This window comes from Bombus fervidus, chromosome 7, assembly GCF_041682495.2.
Source record: "Bombus fervidus isolate BK054 chromosome 7, iyBomFerv1, whole genome shotgun sequence".
In the NCBI taxonomy this organism is placed as follows: domain Eukaryota; kingdom Metazoa; phylum Arthropoda; class Insecta; order Hymenoptera; family Apidae; genus Bombus; species Bombus fervidus.
The window spans coordinates 2,337,788-2,357,328 of NC_091523.1; the positions used below are offsets into that span (position 1 = coordinate 2,337,788).

General features: G+C 37.1%; 1 protein-coding gene across 2 annotated transcripts in view; it reads left to right on the forward strand.

The window, feature by feature from the left end:
• Positions 1 to 19,541, forward strand: part of LOC139989249 (lachesin) — a 194,772-nt gene that overhangs the window by 146,155 nt on the left and 29,076 nt on the right. For both annotated transcript variants that reach the window (XM_072007432.1, XM_072007431.1), the window contains exons 4-6: positions 9,221 to 9,406; positions 9,989 to 10,184; positions 12,809 to 12,937. In XM_072007432.1, the coding sequence (XP_071863533.1) occupies positions 9,221 to 9,406; positions 9,989 to 10,184; positions 12,809 to 12,937 (511 nt within the window). The remainder of the gene's footprint in view (positions 1 to 9,220; positions 9,407 to 9,988; positions 10,185 to 12,808; positions 12,938 to 19,541) is intronic.

Genomic DNA, 19,541 nt, shown 5'->3' on the forward strand with positions numbered 1-19,541 from the left:
TCGAGCAAAAATTTATTCGACCCGTTACTGAACCTAGTACTTTCCAATACGAAAAGAAGGTATCCTACAAACACGAGATTAGGTTTGACGGTTGGCCGCTGATTCATCAGAGAGAAAAATTTTATATGATCTATATATAAACGCACAGACGTATGTCGCACAAAACGTTTCTCCACAATTGCACAACACACTTGAAACTGTTTGTTCGTGGGATGAAATATGATGCAAGCTGCATTGGACGACAGTTGAGTGCACAATGTTTAAGATGTGTTATGCGTCGTAAGTAATAGCGGGGTCTCGACGATCGAGTCGAGTGTTGAATATCAGATTGTTCTTAGCGTATCTATGAATTCTCACTTATAAAAGGCATGCCTTGATGCATGATTATATGATAACAGAAGGTGATGACAGAGGTTGCATGAGCATGTTTTTCAATAAGCATTAATTTAGATTAAATAAGATTAATAAAAAAGGCGGATTAATCGTTGGTAGAAGATAGAAAGTAAAAGAGGCTCTAGATATCAGGTGTATGTTAGAGAACACGTGATGTCAGATTTTATAGAATGAATGTAGAGAAATAAGAACTAGTAAATGAATTAATAAGAAATAGTAAAGTGAACTAATAAATTAAGCTGATGAGAAAACCGAGCGTTTAAAAATTCATTTGACCCCTTCGTTTCCACTATAATTGTACTGACGTCTTTAAAATTATCGAACGAAATATTCATTCCTATTTTGAATTCTTCCTGCATTGGATAAAATATCGCTAGAAAATAATAGATGATGCGCTAGGTAGAAAAATTACAGACAAACGTTTACAGTTGCTAAATAACTTTGGAACGAAAGGGTTAAATGATGTATATAAAATATATAACAAACGTAAGATATTTTTTATCAAATATTTAAATTACAGTAACAAGCAGAGAATAAATTAAGATAATGTTGGTAAGATTTATCATCGAGTTAAAGAGTCCACGAAAATAGAAAATGAAAAATGAAAGACTATTCCATTACAGTAAACTTTAAACTCCCAATTTCTCGAAATTGAACGAAAGGAAATAGTGCCATAAAAATTACAATTCTATTATTCTTTTTAAAGATCGGACGAAATTAAGTGTCATTTACTAACTGCTGAAAACACTCCGTAGCGTTAATTATTGATAGATTTAACCGATTTAACGGGTTCTCTTCAATCGTCGAATTATTATTAATGGTCGAATCGCCAGAAATGTTAGATTGAATTTATCGTTCTCAAACGATTTTTAACAGCTCCACGGCGAATTATTAAGCAAAGCACCGGCTCGTTTTGTACGAAAATCACGAGACATCGGAAGCTGATCCGTCAAAACGCATAAAGCTTCGCATTCAACGAAAGCCTGTCATACGCAGCATAACAGAACCTCAAGATAAAATTCGAAATTCACTGTGACAATTCTGAAATAGCTCCACTCCGTTGTTTATAATCTATTATTACCATATCCATTGCTCCTCTTGCACACGGTCTTTAAAGAGATTTATGAGCGAGCGTCGCACATTTGCCATTCTCTTTCTCATCGCAAAAGAATTATTTACTACTATCATCAAAAGAAAAAAAAGGATGCCAGCCAAGAAAAATGACTGAACAAGTAATCGCAAACGGAGGAAATAACCGTTTTCATTGTAAAAGAAAAAAAGGACGAAACAGTTTTATGGGCACGGAAAATCGTATTGCGTTTCGCGCGTTAAAACAATTACTCGTTCATCGTGGTTGAAACATACATGACTAGCCATAAGACGTGGTTCATCTTAAACGCGCTTAAGAGTACGCGTCACAATATGCCGCGATGTTTAAAAGAAAGTACGATTTTGTAAAGAATGGTTCCTGCGAAATTGAAATTCTACGAAATGAAGAACCTCCAAGTCCAAAGATTAGAGAGTCTTGTGACAGACGCTCGAAGGAATTTCTAATAAGATAGACGCCTTCTCTAGTGAAATTATCAGGGTTTGTATGGAATTGGTGGAGACTCTATAGCCAAGTCCCGAAGAAACTCTTTCCTTCGTTTTTCATACGTTTAAATATCAAAACTTTGTAAATATAATTTGTAATTGTTTTTAAAATGTTTGAAAAGTGATTCCCTCGATAGAGTAATTTTATTAATTTTCTCAATATCAGCATACATTGTATTGTATAGATTATGTGCTTCACAAAATTGCATTTTTACTGTTAACAAAAATTGCGACTCCGGTTGAAAATCTTTGATATTGTCGGTGAATAGCAATATATAAAAATTTGCAAGCCAGAATAGAAGAAAATCATTGGTTCGTCCCTTTCCTATTTTTAAATAAAACGTTGAATCGAGAAAATTCCCTATAGCGATCAATACTCACGGATCACCGTATCTGAAATATATGTTACTCGTTTGTCGAAACGAATAAAATGGAGGCGAGATAAAACCGTGATTTAAACGAATACTTATATTAAAGGCATCAATACAAGTTGTACAGGAGATCGCCGGAATCCGAGAATATTAAACAGTTAATCGAAAATTGAAAAATGAGGTAAGTCCAAGGGAAGAAATATACAGATTCATAAATATGCTCCGCCAAATTTTATCTTGTTTAGCGCATGATACTAATTACGTCAAAGTCGGGAAGATTAAGTTAAGCCTTTGCCTCGGACGAATGTACATGTATCAAAAGCAGACGGTTTCAAAATTCATATCTCCCTGGTACACGCCGCGAAATAATCTGTTTAATTAACAGCATAACATGTGAACTACATAAAGTATCCGATGAATTTTGTAGCCGATGATTCAAATAATACACTGATCGTCCATAAAGAAATATATCTCATAAAGTTGGAAACACTAAATACACTTATATATTTCCTATAATAAATATTTTGACATTTACGAAAAATGAAGTGAACTTGAAAAACTATTGGGAAATTATTAAAATTTATAGGAATTGTTATCTCGTTTGAAAGCTTAAGTTATAAAAATCCCACATGTTCGATGAAACGTTTTCTACAAGCAGTGAAAATTATTCAAAAACGATTTTTGTCCCAAAGAAGTATCCAGATTTTTCAAATAATTTTTATATTGCTTTCTGTGACCTACGTTCAATATTGATATTATATTTAACCTATACAATAAAAGTATGCTACCAACATTTCAAAGGATTATTACCTAAACAAACAGAATAAGAGAGGAATAAAAGCAATCCAGGTCATATTTTAGAAGTATTATTTCCTATCGTCGATGGTCGTCACGTACCTTTCTCTATTTTATCTTCGATCCGTCATTGGTCTGGCGTACATAAATTTCGTTATAAACGCGAAGAAAAAAATCGAATCTGTCGTTTATTGACGGTTCCTTGCAATATCGTGTTATGCCTATTAATTATGAAAAAATTGCATAAAAACGGTTATAATTCAAAGAAACGATAGTTCCGTCGATTCTCAATATTGAATTTGAAGAATGAAAAACGCATACAAGCAGATGACTAACTAGATATTTTATTTCTAGATTACATATATCCCATTTATTTCTAAATTACATGCAAAAATAGAATGGATTGATCAAAATGATAAATTAAAATATCCCGTTGACATCATTTTAGTCCTTGAGAAACTAATTTAATATACTAAGTTAAATTAACGTAAGTTAAGAATAAAAAAGGACATCTACACATCAATTCCACTTATGCTGTTGTTGACGCGACGAATCGACCGACTGTATTTCTGTAACAAGTTTATTAGGAACAGATACTATAGAAATATCCTGTGTATCATCCGTACGTAGAAAGAAATGAAAGGGAAAAAACTTTGATAAAAGTACGAACCAAAGAAACGTGAACTATGAAGCTACTTTACATATAAAAGACAGGTGCAACTTTATTACAATGTCGTCGAGAAAAGCATAAACATCAGCGCTAATTATCACGGGCTTCACAAAGAAGATTATTAGGAATTAAATATCTCGAAACAACCAATCCTTGTATAATTCTACAAAGACAAAACTTAAACTTTATAAAACTATCTTTTGAAGACAGACTCTTATTTTACATGATATAGGTAGCTCGCATGGCTTAGCGCTGCAAGGCTGTCGAACCGTGTAATGTCAAAGAACCAACAAAGTAATCTCGAAACGAGCAATCTAAAATTCATTTCGCACAGTATAGACACGATACCATAGTAAAAGGATAACATTTTTATGAAAAAAACTTTCGTGACTAATCGTTGCAAAGTTGCTAGGCCTTTCGACGGTAAGGAGAAATAAATAGAAGAAATAAGTCCGAAAACAAGTAAAATAAAATAGCCAACAGGCCGAAGCAAGATAAATCGTTAACCAAGCGACGGGATTCAACAAACCATGCAACCCTTCTGCCGATGAAAACAGCCGATGATGACGAAGAAAACTGACGGTCACGTGTAGCCGTAGACGCGTAAGCCACAATATCATGAGGCTCGCTTGATACAATCGGTTAATCGCGCGATGCTGCGTGTGTAAAACCGTCACAGTAATCTGCTGCGAACCGAGCACTCTGCAGTAATAAATACTAACATTTAAAGTTGTCCCCAGTTGCAAAAAGCAGAGGCCAGGGAACAAAGGCTAGTGAGGGAATAATGCTTTCTGAAATCTCGAGCGTAAAGCCGGCCGGCAGCGACAACCAAATAGAACCGGTGGCCGTTTGAATATAACGAAGCGCGAGCAGAGAGGCCAAATGCAAGCAGAAGAAACGGAAACGGATGAAGGAGAATAGGAAGACGATGAAATAACATTAGACAGCGTGAGAGGAGGGGTGACGACAGGAAGCAGCAGCAGGATACGAAGAAAGGGATCGGGCCCTGCGAAACTTTTAATTAGCAAGCTTATCCATTTATCTGCATGCCGTTGAAAGGAACAGCCGTAGCTCGCTACCGAAAACAGAAGTCGAGAAAATAAAAGAATAGTCGGTGGACAGGGGAGAATGCAGTCGTACGAACAGAGAAAAGGGGATAAGGCAGGGAAGAAAACGAGAAGAAGGATGAAAAAGAAGACGAAAGAGAGAAGTTAGGTGGTCGTGGAAGGAGGGCATGAGCGAGAAGATGGCGGGAAATAAACGAGGTGTGGTAGACTGGACCGACGAGGCTCCTGATCCCACAATGCGCCACAATAGAGCGCCGACGATGGTTTTGCATATGAAAGAGGGCCGAGAATGGAGACCACGGTAGATAGGTGCACATAGTGTGATATTATATCTGACTAGGGTTCCACGTCCTTCCCCCCTCCTCTGTTTCGCTCTCTTTCGCCTTTCGTCTGCTCCATCGTCGCCTATCCACGCTCCCATCCTCTTATCCTATCTATTCTTCTCTCTCGCTTTCTATCTTCCTCTCCGTGTACACGCTTCCTATCCTTTTTCTTCTTCACTTTTCCTTTTGCTTCAAGTTCCTTTAGTAGTCCTTATTTTTCACCCTCGACAAAGGTACGAGGCCGCCAGACCGATCGCCAGTTGAAAATGCGTAGGGAAAACTGCATTAGGCGGAAGGCGTCTTTCGCTTAAGATAAACTCGTTTCCATAGAGTTCAGCTCTTTAAAGTCGTGGACTGCTCATTGTGCTGTAAATTTGCGACTGCTCGCGAGACACCGTTACTGGATCATTCCTTTCCTCTTCCACATCGTTCTTTTTCCTTTCTCCGTCATTATTACTCTCCCCCTCTCCCCCTCTCCCTCTCTTCTATATGTGCAAGCTCCTTCAAGTTTGTTTTCTCTTATGTTTTCTACTTTCTTGTTCTCAAAGACGCGACAGCACCGGAAAGAGCTAATTTTGCTGCGACACTTAACGTTTCCGGTCACGTCTACTTTACCATGACTTTTAACTAATTTCGTAGCTCTAAAACGGTACGATATTTCAAAATGACAAAGCGTCTTCAAAAATATTAAAAAGTCTTAAGAATAGACAATTTTAACGTTTCACGCGGCTTCTTAAATCCAATAGTTCTCAACCCTTCCTCGGGGGTGGATTTCGCGGCCAAACGGCGAAGAGTTCTCCGAACGAGAAAGGGGTTTCCCTTCTTTCGTGTATACGATCCTCTGAGCGAAGATCGTGCCGCGACTTTCGACTTTCCCTGAATATTTCGACCAGCCAGCTCGTTGAAAGATCGAAAGAAAGAGGTGGAGCCTCGGAACCGACAAGCGTTCCGCGTTTCGACGCAGTTTCCTTAGGCATGTACGCGGAGCTTAAATTTATGAAAAGGCTGTGGAGCTGTTTAAATAAAACAGTAACGTAGGCAATGAGAAACCGTTAATTACAACCAGCGGATGATAAGGGTGGTGCTCTTTATAAAACTATAAAATTATTCAAATGAAATAATACAATACTACGGTTTGATGGTGTGCGATAGTTTTATAAATATTGTATTATTGGGGATCTTTTTAAATATTAATACCCTAAAGGAAGATATAAATTAAACCAGATATTGCCGCAAACTGAAAAGTGTTAAACAATATCCTATCATACCAAATACCAAATAATAGCCTTTGGGCAAATGGCCTCGTGCAATCGAACGAAATTAATTCTAGGATCGACGGATACACGTGTTTATAGTGTTCGGAAGTTCCAAAGCTCGATATCCCAAAACAGATTAATCATCCATCGATGAATCTCGAAAAGAAGAACGACGTAAAAGCAAAAGGTCCATCGCAGAGGACGATGGGACACCGAGGGGCGGGAAAGTGGCATAAATGTTTCAGAATCGCGCGCATCTGTCGTCCGGGGGACTTTTTCAGTTCCCGAAGAGAGCTCGTTTTTGGAGCTGCTCAGGATGGCGAAGGGCAAGTAGAAGGAAAGGGAGAAGAGGGTTTACTATCCTCGTATAATGTATTATAAGTGGAGGCACTCACAGGGCCGTCACTACCAAACACTCAAAGCCCTCCACCCCGCTTTCTCTAGCTTCTAGCTACTGGTTGGTCTCTCTCTCTCTCTCTCTCTGTCTCCCCCCCCCCTCTCTTCCTCTCTTTCTCTTTCTCACTCTCTCTCTCTCTCCTTTCCACTGCCGCTTCCAAACGCGATCCTCCACCTCAACCCTCGCAGCTTCTCCGTAAACCTCTCCAGCTGCCTTCTCTGTACACTCCGCTTTCGAGTTATCGATAAGAACCGCAGACCTCTTTTGTTGGTTGATAGATAGCCTATCAAAGCGACGCGAGGTCAGATATTCGACATGCCGCCGGTTCAATTTCGTGCCAATAATATCTATGCGAAATAAGAAAACTTCCCGCCAAAACTTCGCGTACATCTATAGCAGACCGAGCTGCATTCGGAAGGAAAATGTTGACGTTGGAAAATGAACTTCGTCTACTGTATCTCGGATTGTTGCCTTCACGGTATAACTTAGTAAAATTGGATAATATTTTTCGCATTGCGGTGAAATATCTGGGTTTTGAGGGTCGATAAAGTGTTTAAACAAAGCGCAATTTTACGCATATTGGTTAATTAAGTTTGAAATATTTCTTTTTAATTGTAATGATGGCACTAATCAATATTAAAATTAAAGTCTATCTATTGAGAAGATTACTCTGTTGTATAAAGATATAAAATCTGACAATCATCAAAAACAATTAAAGAAAGTTTATCTGAGAAATAATCGATTGAATTTAAGTTTAAGCATATGATGTGAAATGCCTCGTTGATATTGTAGGTGTCTCGTAGTCTAGTCGTCGTAGGATTTCTCAATGTAAAAAATTATAGTTTATATATATAATCTAATATCATTAATATGTGCAGATATAATACGTCTTTAAAATAAAATAAAAAGTATCCTACACAACGAGATGTTAAGAATTAACGATCTAAGAAATTGAAATTGAGAAAATACGATATAGGAAGTTTCTTTAGGTACTTTGAACAGGGAAATAGATATAATGAATTCAGAAAAAAATTAATTATCGTATAAAAGAAGAAAATAAAAATATTAGAAGTCTGGTATTTAATAAGTTTTGCAGGAAAATATTAAGAGATTAAAATACTTGGTTCGATACATATTTTGCAGAAGAATCTAAAAAAATATCTACATTAACATTAATATCAGTATTCTGAGAAAACAACGTATTCTGTACTAAACAGTATATTCCTTCTAAATAAATCTTTGTTAATTTCTTCTGCAAGCATATGTATTGCAAAAAGAATCAATTCGTCCTTTTATTATTACGAAACTGATTAAATCTTTATAGCGTTATAAAATCCATGCGGAAATGGAGCATGCTTAAATGCTAGAGAGAAACTTTAATTACTCTTTGACAGGATTGTGAATTCCTTTGATCTTGCCAATTTAAAAGAATTTCTATAAAATAACGCGTCGTAAAAACATTCGTACAATCGATAGTTAAATCAAGTGCGAGATTTAATTTATAAATACTTGTGTAAACGGGAAAGGTAAAATAGTGGAACGAATATTATTCTCACTATTTTAAAATGCAAAGTAATCATGCAATTGGAACGAGTCGTATTTTCTGTTTAAGGATAGAAAAACCAGAGGGAAAGATAAACTACGGTATAATGAAGTTTATCTTTCTATAACGCATCTTCTCCTATCATATTTCTCATAAGCGCAACGTTACGTAATTATATTTTTCCTGCATAAGTTTGTTCAATAGTTTGAAATTTTAATGCTCTTGAAACGTGATAAAACTAGTTGAAAATAGCGACGATGAAAATGGTACATCCGCGCATTCTTCATTCTAGAACAAGTATTTTCCAGTTCGACCATTCGTTCGGCTTTCTTTTTTCAATTTTTTACATGCAATTAATCCGAAACGTAACGTAATGCGTTAAAGCCTACTTTTATAAAAATGTCAACTATTACGTAAAAAACTATTCCAAATCATAGCCTATAACCTTAAAGAATATTAAAAGGGATATTAAAGGATGGTCTTAAGTAACAACGTATTTATAATCGCTAGTTTCGTTCTTATGAACTTTTCATTCACAAAAAGGAATTTTAACGACGAGCAATCACTTTCATCGATTAATTATGGATAAACTCGAATTCGAGCATGTTTCATTTCCATGACAAAGGATATGAAACGAGTCGAGATCGTTTCGAAAATGAGTTCTACGCGGAATTATCTAGCAATTAAGGTATTAAAACATCGAGTCTGTGCATATTGTTAGCGATAAGTTTTCGCCAGTGCCGCGCAAGCGGTACCGTGCACATGGACGAAGAAATAGCGCAGTGTGTTAAGAAATGGGTTTGTGAGGTCAGGTGGCGTGGATCAAAGCAGACACCAAGGCAGTCCTGGCGATTCACGAACACGTGATCACGAACAACGCGCGTTTATCAGTAACACACAGTGACTACAACACGTGGACGTTGAATATTCGTGGGGTACGCCGAGAAGATCGAGGCATTTACATGTGTCAAGTCAACACGGATCCTATGAAGAGTCAGGTACGAATAAATTATCCTTTGAAATAGCAAGTCGTGCAATAAGAAGAAAAAAAAAAGAAATGAAATGAAAAAAAAAAAATAAAGAAAGGAAGAAAAAAAAGAAGAGCGGAGAAAGAGTGGGAAAGGAAAGGAAAATGGTCGGAGAAGTAGAGAATCTTTTTACCGTAGATCCGGGTCAGATTTTTATTGTACGCAATGCTTTGGTATGGAAGGCATTCATTTCAAAGTGAAATCCGTTCTGTGCTTGGTGAAGGTAGTGTTTTCCGACGGTCTGCACCCGCATAGACGGAGGTGGCTAAATTTCAACGAATTATGTTCTAAAATTTTCGGAATTTACATGGCAGAAATATTACCGTTTCCTGTCCCAGCTTAATTAAAATCCGCTTAATAATTAAACGTCTTCGAGGCTAGAAGTTAAAATACATTATCACGATTCCCCTGGATCGAGCTATTAAACGAAAATAATTCGTTGATTTCATGAAATTAAAGAATTATCCTTTTTCGGATTATATGATAATATTGCCATATTCTCTCTGCAATAGAGCATAATAATACCGATACCTTGGTGTATTGAATTTACAGAGCGCGTTTCTAGAAGTGGTGATACCGCCGGACATAATATCCGAAGAGACCTCGAACGACTTGATGGTACCTGAGGGCGGATCCGCAAAACTGGTCTGCAAGGCTCGCGGCTATCCAAAACCTGAGATCGTATGGAAGCGAGAAGATGGCGCCGAGATTATTTCCCGTGCCGGATCGTCCGGTGGCAAAACGAAAAGTGAGTATGTTTACAAAACCTACAAACCCGTGATTGCGTCTCCAGTTATGTTCGGTTTTTATCTTCATTACATCAGTTGGAAATACGTCGAGTATTTTTGCACTGGTTGTATTTCTTTAATACGATCATTTTTTGAAAAAGATAATACTCTTTATAAGTCGCGTTTTTGATTACCGATTGCCTAACCCGGATTAAACAACTCGAAAATATTATTCTACCTGATATTTCAATTATTTCAGCTCCATTTTCATTATTAAATTTTCTTTCACGGCTCTATATGACAGGTATTATATGTAAATATGATAAAATTACTGGATATTCCATGGAAAATATGTATGGGCTTTTGGAATTTTATTTGTGATTTATATTGATAGTAATCTTTTTGTATCCTTCGGTTTTATCAATGATTTCAGTATTCATACAAAAATATCGGCAATTTCGAAAATAACGATACCGTATAATTTACATTATGTCAATCAACACTGAATAAATGACGATTTATATGTTAGCTGGATCGACTTTGAGTATGCGAAAAGATTGCAAAATGGCGATGCCAATGACGTGTATATAATATGATAATATATTTTCGATGTAAGTAAAGCGGCTCGTATAAAACATCGGATTGAAATCGGAAAACAGGGATAATATCGAAATTGAAGTCAATTCGTCAACTTCACCTCTTACATTTCGATTCATAAATCACAATTTTTTGAAGAGCTCCCCTTTTCTGATCGAGGCAACTGTGTCAACTGATATGTGGTACAAGCGAAATTTCAGCAAATTCATGCATCTTGTGACTAGAATTTCGAACAATAGAAGTTTTTCTATGTCAAAAATGGAATAAATTACAGCAAAAATCAAACGAACTTTTATAAATTAACTTTTACGAAGTCGACGCATTCGACGTATGATGGTACATCCAACGAGTTAAAACACCCCAACATACTTTTCTCTTTTTGCGACAAATTTTTTTACATTCGTAATATAGTTTGCATGATAATTTTCGCATATTTTCATACTTCGGTGATTATGAAATCGATTTTAAAGTGTAAGATATACGATAATTCCTCAGGCTACTGAACTCGTGAGCGAAACGAAACTGTCGCCACTCATATTTCAATGTTTTCCTTCTCGTTGCATCGAATCATGCAAATATTCGTCGCCTCGATACTTGTCACAATGCCGACTTAAGTAGAATTTTGACAGCCATTGAATGAACCAGTAATTTGATATATTCTCAGCGAAGAAATAATTTTCAAACTCGACGTGCACGCTATAGACGTAAACAATTTAAGGAAAATAATTCATACTTTAACATCGTAAGATAATAGAACATATAAATTCCAATCTCATTCATAGTAGATTATTCACTAGACGTGACAAATATGAAACCACGCGTCAATTTGTGAAAAAAAAATCTCACGTCGTTTCTTGAAGTTTCTTTTCAAGGAAGGCACGCGCATTTTTTTTTTTTTTTTTTTTTATGTTAGATAGCGAAATATTAGAAATAATTTGAAGAATAAAAATTTCAGCAGTATACGAATAAACTCACGTTACTCGCATTATCTTGTAAAGTCCTCCAGTTTTATTTCCACTTCGAATCGCTTCGTCTGTTGAATTCGTAGAATTTCATAGAAAAATTCAAGTATACGTTTTTGAAAAATAGTACCAATTTAAAGGTAAGATCGAGTTTCAGTACAAAAGACTTGTAACGCAAGCATGTCTGGTTCGAAGAACCGGTTTACTTTTACTCCTCTCTTCTTTGATATTTTTCGAGATTACTTTAGTTATTCAAATATAGGGTCCATGGATTCCTCAACAAAAAAATGTTTTAATTTTTAGAAGAATATTTATTATCGGGAATGCAGTAGGAAATAAGATGATATTTTTTAGAGACAATAATGCATTCTTTTGCATAAAACAATCGAGTATTTTCATTTCGTCGAGAGAAATGCTGATTCGCAAGCGAAGGTGAAACTGCATTTTCACCCTCTGCTGTTCGCTCGCACTTCGTGAGGAGTTCGAGCAAGTAGTATCGATGTGTTGAATTGAACGGGACGATAGCGGAACCTTAAGCTTCGTATCGTATCTAATCCGATGTGTTTGATTAGTAATAGAGCCAATTCGATTATTTACTCGATAAGGTTGAACGAATCAACCGTGTAAGTAGCTCATCGAGATTCAATCGAAGCATTACACTTTAGATGTCAAAATTCTGGAATTCAAACAAACAATAAGGAAAACAAACAAGTTTTGATAAACTATATATTTAGTCTTTATCTTTCGTATTGATTCACCGAAAGCAAACTTGCAAATTTATTCGATCGAGAAATCCTTCGAATTAGCGAAAATATTACTTGCACGAATTCGAATGAATCATTTTTTAAGCAGCCAGTCTCCAAATAAACTTCTCACTTTTATTGCTCTAATTGACAGCGCCTTTACAAATTAATTTTCCATAAAATATCACTGTGCTCGTTTAATGAAGAAAAAAGCTCAGACCTACGTAAATAATTCAGATTGGTGAGTTTGCGTTTCGGTTACTCGAGAAATCACCCATTCGACAAGCGGCTCAGAAAATTTTTCAGAATCTTTAATTCCGCCCGTCTGACTCTGTATTGCAGTAGCTACTGCTGAAGGAGAAACGCTGACTCTGTCGAAAGTAACCAGAAGCGAGATGGGCACCTACCTGTGCATCGCGAGTAACGGAGTACCACCATCAGTCAGCAAACGAATGATGCTGCACGTACACTGTGAGTACGCCCTAATATCATTTCACTAGCTATTTTCACCGAAAAGATTTATCTCAGCCACCCTTCGTAATCCAAAGATTATCTTCATAGCCGAGGAATGGATTCCGCTAATTCCCGTCTATCGGGTTCTGGCTTATTTTTAGAGATTCTTACACGTTTCTGAACACGTACTATGCACCACGATTTATCAATGTCCGCCACTATCGATCTAATTATCCCCCTAGTGTAATAATAGTTGAGATCATTTATTTACGACGATTTAATATAGAAAATTTAATATAGGAGATAGGAAAAAGGTTGATGAACAACATCTCGATAAATGATAGAGATTTTATCGCCAATGTTGACGTGATTGTTTGTCCGTTGTTTTGAGTGAATCGTGTGGAGATCTTGTCTGTAATAATTTTTGTTGTCTAATACATTTTATGATAATCTTGATTTAGAAAAAACGCGATAACTTATAAATAAGATTGCCAATCTCTCTTGGTATAATAATTTCTTTATTTAGAGATTCTTTCACGATCTATAATCATTCTATCTATAACCAACCGTTTATCAATGCTTCGAAATATTTAAATAACTCCCTCATGTCTGTTTTCTTTGCTTACTGCGCATGAAGCTGTAAATTGAGTTACTTCATCATACATATTGTTAATTCGTCCAGTCGCGGGGAGACGGTCGCGTTATAGCGCGTCAACGGGAGTCGTAAATTCCCGCTACGATTGCACGAACACGGCGATCCCCTTATTTCTTGTGGGAGAATAAAGGGTGATTGGGTTGGAATATAACTGGACTTCACAGTTATATAATATATGTATATTTATTTGCACTGGATTACAATAGTTAACGTGAACCGAACGTGTTTGAATTCGTCGTGTCGGAAAGCGTTGTGATGGACCCGAAGATTGTTCGATTTGATAGTTAGAGCAACGAGAACTTGACTGAGTTATGTTAGAACTTGACGGCCCGATGAGTGTTAGAACAGTGAACTTGACTGTCCGAGGGGTGTTAGAACAATGATTGACCCGTCTCGTACTATTTGGGAAGAAAGCTCGATGTGGGTGTATCCTTGTTGAACTAAGAACGCGGATTCGTAGTTCACACTTTTCGGTAGAAAAGTGAGGGTAACGATCCGCGATGACCATTGGTTCTAGCCAATGTCAAGAAACAAAATACAAGGAGAAAGTCTCCTGCATTTGTGGCTCCTGGGTGCCTTTGTACCTGGGGAAAAACCCACTATTTCGCTGGGCACATCTGCTTTCTCCGTAATGAGCGAGAGCGTGCAATAAACCTAAGGACCCTTTTAAGGGACCACTCATAAACCGAAGATGTTCAAAAGAATGCAACTTTATGGATAACAGATGTGGGCTATGGTGGTTCCTTGGGTTTATTGCGGGTCAGTGTGACGATGTGCAGGCTACGGCGGCCTGACCATGAGGGACGTCGCAGGTACCGACTACACGCGACGTAACACATATAACATATTCAACGTTATGTCACACATATCAAATTTGTAACTTGTTTCCTACCGTGATATTCAAAATAAATATACTTCCAGACTCGTATCATTACATTGTCATAACAAAATTCTCTTCCTACGCGAAATGTGGTAAAATGCGAAATCTAGACAATATTTTTCATTAAAAATGCTTCAACTTCTTTACTATAAAAGTTATAGCGATTGAAATTTTGAATAAATGTATTGTACATATAAATACTTCAAAAGTATTACCGGTTCTAATAATAAAGCAATTACTCCTTATCGCTTGAAAATTATCGTTCACTGTAAGAATATATTACAGCCCTTTTATTGAACCCTTCTACTTTTATTTTCCCGTGAAAACAAATTAATGTTTGATGCTTCATAAGTCGTGCGTGTTTTCACGAATCAATTATTTTATATATAGAGATAAAAGCTTGGGAATTCATAACACACGTGTATTGAGACTTACACAGTGTTATCAAAACACATGAATTTGTTGTTCAGCAACGTAAGGAATTTAGGAAATGTAATTAATGAAGAAACATTTATTTTATACGAATTTCGCAAATCTTCAAATCTCTAAAATATATGTCAAACATTAAAATCCTAGGAAGTCTAAAATTTCTATAAGACCGAAAAATACTAGAAATTCTGAAAATAAAAATTCTAGATCTTTTTGAAGTCTCAATACAAATAGCTACCATGTTACGTGCTGAAACAAGATCCATCGAAACGAAATTGATGGCGTTCAATTACGTGTTTAACCATGTATTTCCCTCTGTTCTGCAAGGAAAGGAAGAAAGAGGAAAGGTGAACAGAATTCTTTGAAACATTAGGACATAAAAATTTCTTAAAATTCACGACGCCGAGAAATGAAATGCATCATTGACAGAGCACAAGGAATAGAACAAAGAAATAAAATTCCTCCGGCAACTAGACCACGATAAAGCCATCATATTCCCGCCACTTAGGCACGGAGTGTATTCTGTGAATCGCGCACAATGCGAAGCCACGGTCCTATCCGACGCGAGTTGCAATCTTAAGGACGTCCCACCTCGAACCAAATGTACACAGCGTGGTTAGGCTACCAAAGGCAAAGGAGAACGAATGAAGAAGAAGCAAAAAAGAAGAAATAAAAAAGCGAAGAAAGAGGAAAGCAGGAGTGTGGTTGCAGCGAGCATGCACGAAGATAGCCATCGTATCCTTCTTTACATAATTTCAACGTGGCAAAAGGGAAACTCGTATCTGTATTAGAAACGGAAAAGAAGAAGCAGTGGGAAGGAGGAAAGCGAGAGGATGATTGCAGACGGTAACGGAGTGGAAAAAAGAAAGTAAAGATAAATTGCAACTTAAATAACAGCAGGAACGAGCTAAGGCGCAACGAATAGAGTGTACAAAGCAGAATCTTGGAAAAAGAGAAAGATAATATAATTATTTTGTAGACGATATATCGACTGCTAAATATAGATAGAAAGTAAAAGAAGAATAAGCACGAGCAAGGAAATGCGCACCTACCCAATGAAATACGTAAAAATAGTGAAAAATAATGAAACTGGCACACAAAATTGAAAATGAACAAAATCCCCAAATAAAATAAATGTGAATAAAGTGAATAGTTTAATAAAGGCAATATTGCAACTTATAATGCTCAAAGAGTAATCGAAGCAGTTTTAAAATCCATTAATTTACATTTATTTATCTTTAATCTTAAAAATCCACGCTTACAATTAGATCTCAAAGCTGAAACTGGCATACAAAATTGAAAATGAACAAAATGCTCAAATAAAATCTAACAGTAATTAAGCCTACAAGTTCAAGCCAACAATGGAATAGTGAACGAACGAGCAAGTTGGAAGAAAAGGTGTGTAAGCAAAAGAACTGCGAATCAGTAGTGTAGCCAATGACCGGCGAGTTAAATCGCGGTTACTATTGCGTTCCTCGGTGTCTTAGGACCGAGAGAGAAGTAATTCTTCGCCGGAAATTGGATGTACCTAGGTTCCTGCTACGATCTTGCACCTGCCCTCGAGCGATAAGATCGTGCGGGATAATCGAATTTCATTGAATACGCTCCGTGCCCGCAGACCGTATAGACGATTGCATTCGCGAGCTATTGCTTCGAAATTCAAGCGATCGGGGCTATTGTCGATTGAGAGACCAGGCTGAGGAGAAGGACAAACCGGATCATCTCGAAGATGGCTGGAGGATCGTCTGTGTGTTACGAGGAAACGCTCAAAGACAGGCAGAGAAAGGGGTTTTACGATCGATCCGGTTCGACTCGTTCTGATTGTTACATCGCCACGCAAAGCGAGGAATTTACGCGGTCTCTTCGTTGGGAACGGAGAACAATCGTCCCTCCTTTTATCTTCCACGAACAAGTAAAACAGAAGAAGAACGCGAGAGGACCTCGTTTCCTATCTCTGTCTTTCCTCCTTTCTTTCTTTTTTTTTTTTTTTTTTGATAACAGCGCGCGGTCCTCGACGCGAGTCGAAAGAACCTCGTTGCCTGGAAACGTGACCGGAGGGAAGGAAGAGGAGAGGCGCAAATTTTTGTCCGATTCGGCCATTCCAAAGGTCTTCCGCGAAATTTCATTTTGATACAATTTCAAGATAGGTCGTTACAACGAATCTTAAGGGTACTCGCGCGCGATAGAACATTTATTCTATGAGAGAAACGACGATGCTTCTTTTCGCATGAAAGCGCCACCAGGACTCTTTCTTTCGTTAATTCGCTAGCTGATAAGGAATTTCTTTCCGTATCTCTGCTGCGAGAAATTTGTGAAAGAAATTTGTTCCTGGAAGTAGGAAATTGAATATATCGAAGTTAATGTACAAAATGTGGAATGTTGATATTGAAGCAACATCAAAGCATTTTCAGAAAGACTTCGTTCGAGTTAACTAAACTTTGTTTAAAACGTCTTATAGACCAAACGTTTCTCGATATTTTTAATGAAGAATAACGAAAGGACCTCCAAAAGAAATTGCACGTAAGAAAACTCTCCGAGAAAGATAGCATTTCTTGAATGATTCGCATCTTTTCTTCCGCATAATTTTTTAATTGCAACCATATTACTTGTCCCAGTTACGTGAACCACCCTGTATATTGTCGACAACTTTTCTGCGTTCCATGTAACAGACAATATGAGTTTTAAAAACTTGTATCATTTGTTCACGTGGAAAAACCTTCTCATTTGTCTCACCAATGTCTAACCCATATCCGCCTAGATGGTTCGTTGATGTTTGATGAAACGCGTTGATAATGTTCAACATATCCTCGCTATACGTACGTACATAGCGACAGAAGTGGAAAATCAGATTAATAATCTCTGGCTTCTGAATTAAACATGCAGTGGTTCAAATTCAGCGCGTAATTCCCAATTGTGCAATAGCTGGTCATTATTGTGCAGAAAGCCTGCTTAACCGTTGCCAACACCTTCCCACCATTTTGCTTCCCCTGTTATACAACTCTTGAATAGCAACGTGTGAATGGAAATAACTGACACATCGGCTGCGTTCACAGAGCTCTGGTTAATTGTTGGTTGATTACACGCGATTTACTAGCCGCAACCAAAACAAATTCGATTGTTTAATTAGCGTGTCTTACAACGGTGAAACGATACGCGAACGAGACTCCGTTCATCGTGTAATTTATCACGTTAGTCATAGTTATCTGTCGTTTTTACTCGTCGTGAGACGATGATCGTACAGAATATCGTATAAAATACACGAAACGAGCATATCTGTTGCATAACTTTGACAATCGCAGGCATTTTAATCGATGATTATCTTTGATACGATAAAAGAAAGAGTCGAAAATAATATTAATGAAAGAGTATCGTAGTAAAACATGGTTTACCTATGTAATAATAGAATGGAATTGGGTGTTATCTTATTAAGGTAGAAACACCATGGTTTCCTCATTCTAGAGCGAGGAAAATGCTGCTTCCCGTGGACCGTACTTATCCCGTGGAAACCGCAGTCTTCTCTATCTAGAATCCCTTAATGTCTTTCCTTGTAAGCTTATTTTACGTCAAAAAACAACACCGTTTAAATGGACCTTAATTCGTCAGCAATCTCTCTATTCTATTTTTGAATAAATATTTTCTTTCAGTTACGCTCCCAAATGACAATTTATTAAAACTCAAGCGTAGAAAAGTTCTAGTATCTTATCAATTACTACGTTTATTTTATTAAACGATCTCGTGATTAACCTTTCTACGTTTCAATAAAGTTCTGGTTATAATTTAATACTTTAATCGCAATTAGTTGTCCCTCGACAATTCTAGATTTTATTATTAAAAACACCTATAAAGCATAAAACTGAAAGGTTGCAGTTTTCTGTTGGTTACGTATACTTTCTACGATGGTACTCAAAAGACAGTAAACCTCAAAGTGTTTATTAGCCGAAAGTTATTTAGCAAGGTGGCTCGTTTCTGCAGAATATTTCGGTCAAGAAAATTAAAGGGTTAAATTTACTGGGTCACCGTCCTACCCTAAATAAACGTGCCCACCAGCTATCTATCTAGACCGTTTCACTCGCAAGACTTAATTTAGATTCGTGCGGATTAACTTCTAACTTTTGACCGACTCTACAACTAGTCTACAGCTAGGAATCTTCTCACGTCACTGATCACGCTACTGATTCTTCCAATTTTTATTTGCAGCAATGCACGATCTGATAAGACAATAGTATTGAAATATTTGCACCAACAATGAACGATTTGATCAATCTTCTTTGATCATTTTGAAGAATATTTTATCCATGAGAATCACGCGTAATATACCGCGGTCCAACAGTTTCATTTGACAGAAAGCTAATCGATAGAGGAAAAAAACAACGGGTACAAGTTTCCAATAGACCTAATAGACGATGCTAGTCGAGGCTTCGCGAGTTCCTCGCAAATTGAAGTAGCCTCGATGCATCGTGCTACCTGCATTTATCGCGGCTGTCTGCGTTAATCAAACTGATTACAACTGCCGTAAATCGCTGTCGCTGGTGGAACAATTTCGGGCCAGTTCACCTCTTCTGGGACAAATTGTACGAAGCTTTATTTTGTTCCGCGCAATTCCGCTTCCATTCCTGGAGTATCGCATGTAGCAATCGCTTTGTAATTGCTTATGACGA